The sequence below is a fragment of the Ixodes scapularis genome, unplaced genomic scaffold, assembly GCF_016920785.2.
Source record: "Ixodes scapularis isolate PalLabHiFi unplaced genomic scaffold, ASM1692078v2 PGA_scaffold5__190_contigs__length_132052651, whole genome shotgun sequence".
Classification (NCBI taxonomy): Eukaryota; Metazoa; Arthropoda; class Arachnida; order Ixodida; family Ixodidae; genus Ixodes; species Ixodes scapularis.
Genome location: NW_024609880.1, coordinates 94105184 through 94119677, shown reverse-complemented (window position 1 = coordinate 94119677; position 14494 = coordinate 94105184). Strand labels below are relative to the sequence as shown.

Sequence of the window (14494 nt, the reverse complement as noted above, 5' to 3'; positions counted from 1 at the left end):
GGACGCGTCGGTCCTGGCGTCGCTGCATGCCGCAAAGCGGCGCACGCGTCTGTCGTCGTGTTGCCGCTTCGTGGCTATCCTCGTCAAGCTTCGGTTTGTTTGTTGCTTGGGGCGGGGAATGGGAAAGAGGCTGAAGCTTGACGGGAGTAGCCGCAAAGCGGCGGAGGCGTCCATCGTGGCGTCGCCACTTTGCGGTTCCTCTGGTCAAGCTTCGGTCTGTTTGTCACTTCAGGCGGGGCGGGGAACCACTAACGGTGAGGTTTGGTCGAAAAAGGGGACGACCTTTTCTTTGAGTTTGATATTGGCTGTAATCACCGAAAGAATGAGAAAGGCAGGGCTAGAGTCACTGAACGTTCCCAGAGTACCGAAACTCCCAAGCTTCGTTTCAGAACCGAGTCGCGGCGCAGCAGTCGCGATCCCCAATATGGAGGTCGAAGCGAAGCGCGTACGGTGTAGCGTTCGTACTCGTGTGAGTTCCTCAATCCACGTTCCCGGCCTGCGGCGACAATGGTTTGTTTTTATTAAAGTTCTTTCCTTCGTTTCGAGCGGTGCGTGACTTGCTCCTCGCTGTCTCGTCTCTCGCTCTGTCCTCGAAACACATCGAAGTCAAGTGTTAGGCTTAGCGTCTGAGGCGTAGAGTTTAAAACGCAATACCAGCGCAACCAGAGCGAGCAAACGAGCCGGCCATCTTATTCGGCGAACAAGGTTAGCGGTTACTTGATATTAAAAAATTAATAGAAAAAATCGACGCACCTTCCTTTCGGTCCTAACTCATCGGTGCCCAGAGCCCGTGAGCACCCACCGTAGCCGTGGTAACGCGGAAACGTTTAATATATTTTTTTTGTGTGTGTGTGTGTGTGGGGGGGGGGGGGGGGGGGGGGGCATCATCGTCGTCAATGTTACGTACCGAGCACTGATCTCTATGTCTCTTTGCTGGATCGCGTTTGAGCAACTCCGCCTATGGACGGGAATGTGACCACGGTCGGCCATCTTTTTGGTAGAGTTATATGTTAACTCTAGCCATCAGTAATATGGCGGACAGCGCTATGGCGGCAGGCTGCCATAAAAATAGCCGTAGTTCTACTACACTGTACCGTGGGGGATATTCTGTGCTTGATTGAAGTTGTTCGACGAAGCAGATTTTTGAAACCCGGCGTGTGGACACGGCGAAAGTTCTACGGAAGCGCAGCGCCGGGGGAAAGCAGCGCAGCTCGCATTGAAAGCAGACGCCGTACCGGCGTCTGCTTTACCGGCGTCTGCTTTCGATGCTTCATAACAGGCGGAAGTTGAGCTAGTTTGCACATAATGCCAAGGTATATGGTCATTTAGAACGATAGAGACAGAACATAGACAGGGAGAAACAGAGATATATACACACCGCTGACTGAGACCTTATAGTTCTTCATCACTTTAACCCAAAGATTCCCACATAAAGTACCGCCAACAAATCACCCTAAATCTTTACATTACACTACTAAATTAAAATATATGAGAATAAATTGAATGAAAATAAATTAAATTATAAAATTTTGTCACTAACACCTCCCTGACTCAACCCCCAAACCACCGCCGACAAAGATATCCCCTTATTCCCTTTCACGGGGCCGTGCCGCACTCACTAACTGCCTTTCTTTCTTGCCGACCGTGATGGTGGGCATGCTTGCGCAGTCATCGGCGCTTTCCTCAATGGCCAGGGCCTCGAAAATCTTGCGCGCAAAGGCATTTCTGTGTCTTTTAAGAATGAAAACGCGGCTAAAACGTGGCCTGCACCCGCATTAATGCCAGAGTCAGGGAGCACGCGGCGTTGGTGCAGGGCACGGGGGCTGGGCACCTTGCAGCCACGGTGTAAGATAATAAATACTTTTTAGGTGAGGACAGCGCGCTCCTCGCGACGTGCCTGATAAAGTTCGCTCTTCACCCTCTCTTAATATGCATGGTTTCAAGTGGCGCCGGCAGGCGACTCGTCGACCCGTGGGCACGTACAAGACGGCTCGTGCCGCATCATGCCCCACACGCGCAAAGCTCCAGCGAGGTTGTCGCACGTGCAGAAAGAAAGACCACGGTGTACCGGGGTGTCATGGCAACGAGATAATTTTTTTCGCTCTCACAAAGTTTCGCCGTTTAGCCGCCGGCGACACTGTCAGCCGCGGGCACGGTGGCAGCGGAATGATGCAGCCTTTCGGATGCCCGTCGAACGAACACTATCTGATTTTAAGACGCTGCCAGTCAAGCCCAATGTGGCTTAGGCAGGTCAGACTTAACATACGTTATGTTCATTAGCAATAAAATTATTATTATTATTATTATTATTATTATTATTATTATTATTATTATTATTATTAGTGATTCCTCGCGCCGCGCGTTCAGGCCCGCCGTGTCCTCACCTAAAGAGTGTATCTTACACCGTGCTTGCAGCCCATTGTCGCACGTGCGGATGCAGGCCAAGCTTAACAAAAAGATAAAAATGTGGTCTAATAAAATTTCTAAAACGTGCTATGGTTACAATGGGAATCGGGGAGAAGAAAGACGATTGAATTCTCTAGTTAAAGAAAGGTGTACATTGAAATTTGTTAACCGTTTAGAGCAAATTATAAACTACATTCTCCAAACAATTTTTATTGCATGTTCGCATCGCAAGGCTAATGAAGGTTCACATGACTACAAACACTTGCTAGCACTTTTGCTTTTGGTAGCACTTCCGCAAGCCTCTCGGCTTTTATATTTGTGCATTCAGAACAGAAAAGACGTCAACATTCGATGCGCCAAAAGAGAAAAAAAAAAGGCGGTCTTCTTTTCAGTAAGAATTCAAATAAAAAAAAAATCGAGTCTTAACGCGGACAAAACAATATAACCCCAATCGTAAGAGAACGAAGTCACAGTGGAAACAGAATTACCTCACTGGGAAAACCAAGAAATGATATACATATGTATACTTTCCATGCAGTTTGCGATACAGAAAAGGGTTCACTCCTTCAGACTCTGCCTGAGTAGGATGCAGACGCACTCGCTTGCTGAGTTTTTGAAGTGCTGCAGATAGGAGACCAAAGTAAATACACATTCCAAGACGTGAGCAGTCTTCAAACATACCGTCAGCAGAAGTTCAGAGCGCGTCGCGATTCGAGGAGGAAAAAAAAGAAAAGACGTGGGGGTTTTCGGTCATTGTCAGTGTCGTTGTCTGACCTACAAGAAGCATAAGGCACCTAGTTCGTACAGAACTTAAACGTCAATAATATTAGTATGAGGGTAATTGTAGCCCTATGGATGTTCATTGTCAAAGAAACGTGCACAGGAAAGGAACCTCTCAGGTGGGCTGTTAGCTTCTGTTTTAAATTGATAAAAACTAATGTTTAAAAAGCGTTTTCTTAATTTTTTTTTTAAATTAGAAGCGTCATGTATGGTTATTTCGGCGGGCAATATGTCATACAGGAGCAAAGGATAGTTACATAACCGGGAATGTTGTGGAGTTCATGTATGGGATTATATTATATTGAGTTTCTCTAGGCTCGGTACGTCATATACAGTGATCGGATTAATCAAATTCCAAGTATTTGCGTCATGCCTCAAATGAAAAAAAAAAAACTGTTTTATTCACGTAATTAGTAGTTCGTTACTCCTCTCACGCAACATAGGTTCTGTCAAGTTAAAATTATAACAATGGCGTGGATGACACCCCGAAAAAACTATTATCTATGTTGGGAAGTAATTTAAGCACATTGTACTTAAAATACTACTCCCCAGACAGGCTTAAAAAACGTGTTATTATCTGAAGCACACCCCTCTCTGAGCCTGTTCTTCTACTTACTTTTTTTTTTTTGGTACTTTTCGAGGAAAGTGCAACTGCCGACTTCAAAGTACTATACATGTCCCAAATTTTGTCGTGTTGAATTTGTATCACAAAATTGCGCTTTGTCAACAAATAAGTCCCTTGTAAGTTGATTGTGGCCTTTTGGCTTTCTCCAATATTCACCGCCATTTCCACAAAAAAAAAAAAAAACTTTATATATTTTCGAGTTTGCACGAAAAAAAAAAAAGATTGCCCTTGAAAAAAAAAGAAAAGAAGAAGATCTGTATAAGGAAGTGAAAGGGCATCATGAAAGAATGTGTTAAACACTATTTCTAGTTTATTATGAAAGTAGACTTTATATCTATAGTACAGGGTGTTTACGAGAAAAGAGAACCGTGTTTTTCGGCCCGGGTAAGTAAACTGTATGCATCGCAGAAAGCTAAAACTCCGTGAGAATGGTCGGCTGGGATAGAACGCGAAAGTGTGAGAACATATGACGTTACTTGGATCAAAAGCTAATAGAGGAAAAACAAAATTTCTCTATGAGCCGACGTTCCCCTAAGCCATATATCGTCATAACAAGAAATGAGACCACGGGCGTCTGTAGCAGGCACGTAGCCAGGGGGGGGGGGGGCCTTCCTAATTTTTCCCGAAATCTTTAATTTTGCTGGGACCTCCTCTCTCTCTCTCTCTCTCTCCCCCCCCCCCCCCCCCCCCCCCCCCTTCGAAACAAAATCCTGGTACATGCCTGGTCTGTAGCATCTATTTCAGTGGGAAAAAAAACTTGTGAGCAAGAAATAGGAGATTGTTTTCTTTTTAGCTGACCATTTTGTTTTTCACTGAAATAAATGTTACAAACACCCACACCATCCTTTCTTGTTTTCACGATATTAGGATTACGTGGACGTCGGCCCATAGAGAAACTTCGTTTTTCTCAATTACCGTTTGATTCCGAGGTTGCGTCACGTTCTCAAAGATTAGCGTTCTCTCCCAACTGCTAGCGCCACAATCTCACTGAATTTGAGCATTCTGCGATTCGCATAGTTGATTTACATGGGCCAAAAAACTTGGTTCTCTTTTCTCGGGAACTCCCTGTACATTACTTCGAGTAGATCGCGGCCGGCGTATACTTACTATTTCACTTCAAGCGCATAACCTCTAATTTATTTTGTACTTTACCTCAAGTATTTTTTATGCACTTTACCCAACACTGCCTAATATTACGAAGCACGACCGCAAGCGACGCACTTTAATGAAACGTACAGCCATTAAAGAACGCAGAGCGTAGCGGATTATCGTCACGTCTGTCGCATCATTGTTCGCCGTTGTGACTGGTTGATGCCACACTTTTATTGGCGGATGTGCGGTAATGAGATGCCCGCAACTCGCCGCGCCCCGCGCTTTTTAAGAACTGATACCGATCATAGTCATTTCTTTATTATTGACCGAGTAACCGGTGTCTACGTGAAGGGCACCGGTCATGATGCTAAAGGTATACCAGCACTGTCTGAAAGGAACGAAAAAATTGTAAAATCGCAAGTTTTCAGCGGTTGGTCAATTCACTTTCTTATTGCGCGCGATATGACTGTTGTCATGTCTCTTAAGCCTGTTTCACGTGCAGCGACTGTTACGAAAAAAATCGGTGCGACAGCCGACGCAACGAGTGCGATCACAATGTTTGGTTTCACATGCTCCAACAACCGTGTGATTTCTGTCGGCGCGACTGGCTGTTCGGACACGGACGTGACGTGTTTGGCTTTGCCTAAAATACAACAAAAAGTCTTAATAAACACAAATGTTTTACGAATACAATATGTAACTAGAATTTTTTTTATTAAATAAGCGTTAAACCAAAAGTTTTAAGCTGTCTCAATTTATTTTCGAATACGCAACTATCCCGGATGAAAGCTGGCTAATGAACGGCTGGTTGACGATGAAGTGATCGCACCGACTCTGCGACAAAATACCAACTTGGTGGAAACCTGTCGCAGAGCGGCTGCGACAGTGCGTCTGCGATTTTAATCTCACATTTACTGGAAATCGCACCGATTGCGGACGAGAATTGCAGCATGTGAAACAGCCTTTAGAATCTTAAGAAATCTGGAGCGTCCACTTTTCCGCAAAGCACTCGGAAGGGCCAATCGTTTCGATCTGTGGAACACGCCCGGCGAATGACGAGGCAGGAAATACGTGTAGACCCAAAGCAAAGAATTTATGGCAAATGGCTAGGCAATTAATTGTGTTGCACACTTCAAACGTTTTAGATTCACAAACGTTTATTAACTGTGTAGCAGCACATCTAGCCTATTCAGCCAGACGCACGCGTTAACGGTGCTATTTATCGAAGAACTGAACGCGTGGCATGAAGCGATAAACTTGAAATGATAACCCTGGTGATATTCCAGAAACTTTTAACCAATTCCTCCTCTCCCATCTCGCCTCCTTACCTACCTCTCCTCCTCCCTTCATCTCTGTTCACTTCACCTCTCCGTTAACAAATCAGCGTCGAGCACCTCACACCTCCTCTCCTGCCCGTCAACAAATCAGTGTCGAGGCTCGCGGCCACGCTTTTATCCAGGCTTCGTTTTTAAGCTTCACAAAATGCCGAAGACCTAGCCAAAGAACATTTCACGTTAACAGTCTACGCTGTGACACTTTTCACGACAATTCGCCATGCTCAGTGCCACAGCGCGCACACTGTTGTTTTTAGGTCTAGACATAGTGTCAGCCTCGCCATTCGCCGAGTTTTCTCCGTAGATTGCAGAGATTGGCTCTCACAAGGGCTTTGCAGGAAAGTAGACTCTTTAAATTTCTTAGACTGTGGTGTACGTACGGTAACATTGCCCTCCCGGACGACAAGCGTTTGTTCTTGCCTCCACTCTACTAGACCTATTTAATGCGAGCCTGCATATCCAAATTTCAGCTCAACCAGCCCAATTGACCACACTGAAGATCAGCAAGGCAATCCCGGTAACCAGCCCTTGTTCCTGACACCTCTCATTGAGGCTGGCCGAATAAATGAAGCCAAGTCCTTGAGCCGCGTCGGACCCCTGGGAGACGTGGAGGACGTGCTAAGCTATGCAGGGTTCCTTACCGTCCAACGGGACATGGGCAGCAACATGTTCTTCTGGTTCTTTCCAGCAAAGGTACCTGACTGTCCCTCCAGCACTCAATGTTTTCCTATTCCGCAATCAGAACAATTCCAGAGTCCAATTAGTGAAAAATGTTATAACCTAACAATGCTTGGATTTGGGCTAGTTGGTTAGACATTATGAAGTATACTGCGCTTCAAAGTTACACTTAACACATAAACGCGTGAACTATGAGACGATAAAAAGAAGAGACGAAAAATAAACAGTTGTTAATCTGCGCTTTCATGAGTACGTACTGTTATTATCTGCCGTCGACATCGTCTGAGAGTTTACGTGTTTATGTGTTAATAAGAGTAACTTCACAGCGCAGTATACCTCATAACATTTTAACCTGCTGACACACGCAAAAAAAAAAAAAGAAAAAACAGGAACGTTTAGACTTTGAAAACGTATTCAAAGAGCCAATGCCACAAAAGTGTATGTGCTGTACTTTCTCCCCTTACCTCAGTGTTAATTGCTGCAACAGCCGGAGGTGTCCGCGACGTTTCCTTTGTGTTTTACATGTCACTAGAATTCCACAGTATTATCTGTCTGGAAGATTACTTGTTCATTGGTAGAGCTCATTTCAATCCTTTACTTACATTCGTTTCCTGCCAAGTAAGGTTCGAGGTCCGTTCTTTTATTGTCAGGAGAATGGCTTCGTTGTCCTTGCAGGAAAACCCAGACAGTGCGCCCGTAATCCTTTGGCTTCAAGGTGGTCCCGGAAGTTCGTGTATGGTTGGCATCTTCTCCGAACATGGTCCGTTCGTTGTCGCCGATGGTGGCATTCCTAAACTTCGAGAGTTCACCTGGACCAGTCGCTTCTCGATGCTTTACGTCGACAGCCCAGTGGGCACGGGATTCAGTTTTACGGGAGACCGTGGCTACGCGAGGAACCAGACGGACGTAGGCCGGGACATGCTCGAAGCCCTGCAGCAGTTCTTCACACTCTTCCACGAGCTTGCCGGCAACGACTTCTACCTCATCGGAGAATCATATGCCGGTAAGATGTTGTACCCTAGCGAATAAAGTCAATGGTACAGAACTCACGCAGAAATAAAATTCAGAGCAAGTAACATGCTGCCTAATCGGCCCTAGAGCGTTCTAATTACACATTTCAGATGGGTTACTAGTCGGTTGTTGGCTGAAAAGTTCTATCATATAGCAAGCAATTCAATTCGATATTGCATCATAAAACAAACACTGAACTTCAGAAGGCTGTTTCACCGATCCTCGGCTACATGTTTCCCTCAAACACTGCGCACCGAACGGAAATTCAAGTGGTACCATTTTAATCGCTCTTAAGAGACATGTTGGCTGAAATAAAGGGAAGCTGAGACGTTCTTTTCCTAAATAAGTTAATGCTCTCTCTGGCGCAGTTTTTCCTGGAGAACCTAAATACCACCCCCATTTGTCCTCAAAACGACACTAAATGTGAAAAAAAAAATAATCTTCGACGATCAATGGGATTTGTTCGATGAAAAAGCGCTGGCATTGGTTCTTTCTCACCCACTTTTCACCTTTCTCCATTCGTTTAAGACCCCTTGCATTCGTTTATCACCGCTGTCCTGTCGTTTATTACCCCTTTCCATTCCTTTATGACACCTTTCGAATTGTATATGACCCATTCCTCGTGGAAAGAGCCACATACATCGCCGGAGCGGCAACTGAGCTGGACCGCGATTCAAAGCGGTGCGGCGCCTGTTCGTCTCTGGCTCCGCACCAGCTGTGCGACGCTCGTATTGGTTCGAAGCGCTGAAGTTAGCACGCGCCATCCTCTTTCTCTCTCCCCACCGCCGTGGCGAAACATTAAATCTGTAAACACCTTAAGGTAATGAAAGACTGCGCACTACCTTGCTGCTATAAACACCTCCTCACCACCCCACTCTCCTCGCGACTTCATGCATGGCGCTGGCGAACAGACCTACAGACTGATAATATGCGAGTTTTCTTGAAAACGAGCGTTTAATGTTAAAGCATTAAAATTACATTGTGTTGTATGCATGTTTATACAGCCTGAAGTTAGTCTGCCTCAACGGGCGACTTGTCTCTCAGCTTTAGATGGTCAATTTAGCCAATGCAGTACAATCGCTATCCTAAGGTCTTTAACATGCACCACGCAGTGGTGATACGCGGCCGCACGCCGCCACGGTGCACATCCAGATCGAAACGGGCAGCGGTGGGGATTGAGCCCCGCATCTCTGCATGGATATGCCCTGGGTTTTGCAGAGCGAGCTTTCGCTTCATGTGCTAAGAGCTGGGGACTACTCTGGAGATTTGACGAAAAAGTCAGCTAAAATCTTGCGGCTATGATTGGCCGGCGCCAAGGTCAAGTGAGGCGTTGACCAATCACAACCGCCGGATTTCTCGCCGACCTTTTCGCCAAGGCCCCTGGGGTACGCTAGCTCACTCGGCCACCAATCTCCCTACTAAACGTTAAAAAAAGGAAAATAAAAAAAAAAAAAACATGCAGCCGTTTGTTGCCGTCGAATGTCATTGGTTCGTCGAGACATGACGTCATAAAATGACCAGAGGCGATTCTAATTCCCCCTTTCCAACAACGGTCAAACGCAATCCTTACCTTGTTTCGTCTCCGCTTCGGGTAAGCTCCTCGATTCGCTGTGATGTTTGCCTTCTCTGTAGAAAGATGCTCGGACCTGCAGGGGCCCCAAACTCGTCAAATACAAAGTTGGAACCGAAGTTGACGGAGCGCGCCGATTGGACAATCACGACCATGACTTCGCGATTTTTTCGCCGACGTCCAATCGGCACGCTCCGCGAACTTTCGGTTACAACTTCGTGTTTGACGAGTTTAGGAACCCAGGGGCCCTAAACTCGTCAAACACAAAGTTGGAGCCAAAAGTTGGCGGAGCGCGGCGATTGGACGTCAACGAAAAAAGTGCGAAGTCATCGTCGTGATAGTCCAATCGGTGCGCTCCTTCAACTTCGGCCCTAACTTTCTGTTTGACGAGTTTAGAGGCCCTGGAGCCCTAAACTCGTCAAACAGAAAGTTGTAGCCGAAAGTTCGCGGAGCGCAGCGATGGGACGTCGACGAGAAAAGCGCCAAGTCATCGTCGTGGTTGTCCAATCGGCGCACTTTGCCAACTTCGGCTCCAACTTTGTGTTTCACGAGTTTAAGGCCCCTGGGGTGCTAAACTCGTCGAACACAAAGTTTGGGCCGAAGTTCACGGAACGCACCGATTGGACGATCCCGACGATGACTTGGCGCTTTTTTCGGCGGCGTCCAATCGGCGCGCTCCGCGAACTTTGGGCTCCAACTTTGTGTTCGACGAGTTTAGGGCCCCTGGGGCCCTAAACTCGTCAAGCAAAAAGTTGGAGCCGAAAGTTCGAAGAGCGCGCCGATTGGACGCCGGCGACAAAAGCGCTAAGTCATCGTCGACATAGTCCAATCGGTGCGCTCCGTGAACTTCGTCCCCTACTCTTTGTTTGACGAGTTTAGAGACCCTGGACTATACTTGGTTTCAGCTTAGGTCCGAGCGCGGTCGATATTATGAGCCGAAGGGCCAATCAAACAGCAAAAAAGGCACAACGTCATGGCGTGCTCTCCGCAGTTGTTAGGACCAGGCTGTGTTCGCCGTCTTTCTATGCGTGCTCCTCCGCCGGCTCAACCTATTGAGCGTAGAGAGTACGCCATGACGTGGCGCTTCTTGCACTGTTTGATTGGCCGTTCGGCTCATAACATCGGCCACGCTCGAACTTAGGGTGAAACAAAGTATAGGAAGTATTTCCTATAAGATAAACCTCGTCTTTTTTCACACCATTAGTTCCGAGATATGAAACTAATGAGTGTAAAATATCTTCAGCAAATCGTTGCTAGTCCATCAGTGTGTATCTCCTCTTTTCTTTATCTCTTTCTCTCTCTCTCTCTCTTTTCGTTTATCTTCCTACGTTCATCTGGCATCGTTCAGAAGCACGAATCACCAACTAGCTCAACGCTGGCTCTGCGAGCCAGCGTCGTGCGAGCCGAGGGGCACGCGTGAAGCACCTTTCGTGACGTCATGTTTTTCCTTCTCTTTTACTTCCCTCTCCCGCTCCCGCGGAGAAGCGTGGTCTGAAGTTCACAACTTCAAAGGCGTCTTTTTAGGTAATACGGGCATGAAATAGCCTAATTTTTATAGAAATTCGTGATGCTTAAAATTGTACCAAAGATAATCAAGTGTTTTTAATTATCATAACTAAACTTATCTCTAAAGATTACTGGGAAAAGGCGGAGGATGAAAAATTAAAATAAATTGCAATATACCAGTATTATAACGATCAGCAAATTGTCATATGTGCCCACGAATTTGAAGATTCTACTTGAGGTGAAGTTCACCGCTGAAATACTTAGGCGTCACTTCAGTTTAGCTAGACGCGCTTATAATCTATGCTAGATCGTAATGAAATACTTCTGATTCTAACGCGCAACATTAGGCCGCCTCCTGTTGAAGCAAGAGAAATTAGTTATAAAATGTGAAAGCGACGAACCATTGAGTATAGATCATTTCAATAGGAACCATTAAAGATACTAAAAACTTGAAAAGTGTAAAAAAAGTCATTTTTGCTAGGTGGAACAGAACAGTTTCTTTCAAAATCACGCGTATGCTTGCCGAATTGTCTTTACCTTCCCTCGTGCCGGTAAAAGATTGCTAGGCTAAATGTTTCCTTTGTTATTGAATAAATATATATATGTAGTACAAAGGCACTCACGCATTAATTGCCCGATCAATACAGGCCTCACAGGAAATCTCACACTGCACAGCCAATGGGAGAAATAACAAACAAGGATACTTTCCTATATTATTTTTTCCCAGAACGACTTCAAACTGGGCGAACCTCCACCAGGCTGTGATAGATTGGAAATGCCTTGACGGTTTCAGACCAGCTTGCTCAATTCGTCAACCATATCACATGTACTGTGTTTTAATAGAAGCCTGGCATTCCTGCATATTATAGATTACGGTAGTAGCTTTGTATTATACTTTTTTTTTTTTTTTTTTTGGGGGGGGGGGCGTAGTTTTTTACAAAATATTTTCGGAGTGCATTTAATTTCATTTTTTTAATATTTTCTCAAATAACGCGAAAAAGAATGCTCTTTCGTTGTAAAATATACAATTAAGGGTTGTTTAATTCTTATTTCTGATGTATGAATCGTTTGTGATTTATCGAATGACGTTGTTTATAGGTGTGTACCTAGTCATATCACATGTGCACGTTTTGTATGCTTACAACTCATCTTTTTCTCCCGTGAAAACGGGAAGACTGATTAACACTATCAATAATTTAAATTAATAATCTAGAACACAATTATCTTCATATACACTTATCAATTATAAATTGTCAAATTACAAGTTAGAAGGCCAACTTTCGCGCTTTGGTGTCAGTTATTGATTTGTTTAACTCTCCTTTATTGCTCCCATTGAACACAGGCAAATACGTCCCGGCCGTTGCATACGCTATCCACACGGCCGTGCAGCCGAGAGTCCAATTCAACCTCAAGGGCATCGCAATCGGCAATGGTTTGGTGGACCCGGAATCCATGCTGGACTATGCGGACTACCTCTACCAGATAGGCCTTGTGGACCGCAACCAAGCCGTAGTACTTCGACAGCGGTGCGACGAAGTCAAGCGCTTCATCCAAAACGAGCGCTACGCCGACGCTGTCAAAACATTCAATTCTATTCTTATATGTGGCGCCAATTCTACGTGCTACTTTAGAAACGTTACGGGTTTCGACAACTACTTCAATTTCTTGCAAGCCAAGATGCCCAAGGACTGGAACAACTTCGTCGAGTTTGTGCAAACGCCTGTCGTTCGAGATGCGATCCACGTTGGGAATCTTACTTTTAGCGAGGAATCAAAGATGGTAGTGACGAATCTTTTTGTCGATCTAGCGAAATCTGTGAAGCTCTGGCTCGCTGCTCTTATGGAAGAGTACAAGGTGTTGATCTACAACGGTCAACTGGACATCATCGTACCGTACCCACTTACAGTGAACATGATCTCGACCGTCTCATGGTCGGGCGCTGAGGCATTCAGCAATGTGCCAAGGCAGATTTGGCTGTCTCCTAATGGGCAAGACGTCGCTGGCTTTGTCAGACAGGTTGGACAGTTTACCGAGGTTTTAGTGAGAAATGCAGGCCACTTCGTTCCTTACGATCAACCGGAGGTGGCCTTGGACATGATTACGAGGTTTGTTCGAGGAGAGGCCTTTGACCCGTGACCAACTTCCGATCACTAAATCTGTTAAAGCTTGTATAGTACAGAAACCAAGTGTTATAAACTTGATAAGGAATAATGCCCTCGGGATACTTGTGCTGAGTCAACACTTCGGAAATGTGCCTAATATCTTGAAGGCTACGCTCGTTCCGGAAGTATGCGCTGTCATCTTGAGAGCCACCTGAGATATTCTTAACTGATATTTTTTTCACACTGCATATTTAAAGGGCGTTTCATGAATATTCACGTTAAAACACCTTTAAGCCGATTAATATATATTGTAACGTGATGGTGCATAATGCCTATCCACTACTTGTAGAAGGGTGCATAAATTAAGGGTGCGGAAAATGGTGCTGGTGTGCAGTGCGACTAAACGACAACATCCCGCTTGAGGCAGAAAATTCTTAGCGGTACATTTAACTAGGAGATAAATTCCCCACACCTAAAGAAATTATTTTATGTATAATATTCACGAAAAAAAAAAAGAAAAAAGCAACATTTATAGTCTTCTTTATTCTTGAGGTAATAAATGGCCCATGACTTTTCAACTGTCGAGTATACACCAACTCATGTCTACAAACAAACCGGAGCGCCCCTATCGGACATCACCGGCGCCGCGCATGCGCGTTGGAGTGTGTGCAAGAAGCTCACCATCGCCCACAAACAAACCATTGAAATGCGATGTTGTCGGCGTGAAAGTGAGTTCCCCTGTCCTTTTTCGCGTTCGAATTGTTGATTCTACGTCTCCTGGTAATGTCTGACTACTTGAGCGGCCTCAGCGAAATTACCCAAGCTCGTTACACCACAAAACTTCGCGTGAATAATCTGGCATCCGGCGATTCCGCATGTCACATTAGAGCAACCAGCCTCTGCTGCGTTGCGCGATGACAACGCAGCAGAGGTTGGTTGCACTTTCTCTCCACGGGGCGCGGCGCCACCGGGGCCGAGATGCGCTCCGATAGCAGACCGAAACTTAAAAACCCGTCGAATTTGTGCGTTTTTTTAGGAAGCCGTTAAATGCTTCGCGTGCCTTCTATTGTTCTGCAATTTGTTGATTTAATGCTTTTTGATGGTGCTGAGCAATTTTCTAATTGAAACCATGCCATTAAACAAAATTTAAAAAAAGTTAATTACTCAAAAATAATTACAATCTAATTATCCCGGACTTTAATAATTTTTCTAAATAGGCCCCTGGCCCAGGACCAAACCGACAAAAGCCTTTTTTGTTGCGACAATAGTTTTCGCAATGTCGAACTTGTCCACGTTTTGTGAAGCACCCTGTATATATATATAGGGTGTTTCTTAAGCTTAACAGATTTGCTTAAAAAAAAAGCTGGGAAATCTACACTTATGCGGTCTG

General features: G+C 45.3%; 1 protein-coding gene across 1 annotated transcript; it reads left to right on the top strand.

Annotated features, from left to right (window-relative positions):
• The first annotated feature begins 3164 nt into the window (after positions 1-3164).
• On the top strand, positions 3165-13689 carry LOC120837937 (venom serine carboxypeptidase). Its single transcript, XM_042293875.1, has 4 exons — positions 3165-3305; positions 6708-6930; positions 7591-7918; positions 12345-13689. The coding sequence occupies exons 1-4, from the start codon at positions 3238-3240 to the stop codon at positions 13136-13138; spliced, it is 1413 nt and encodes a 470-aa protein (XP_042149809.1). The 5' UTR covers positions 3165-3237; the 3' UTR covers positions 13139-13689.
• Positions 13690-14494: the final 805 nt, after the last annotated feature.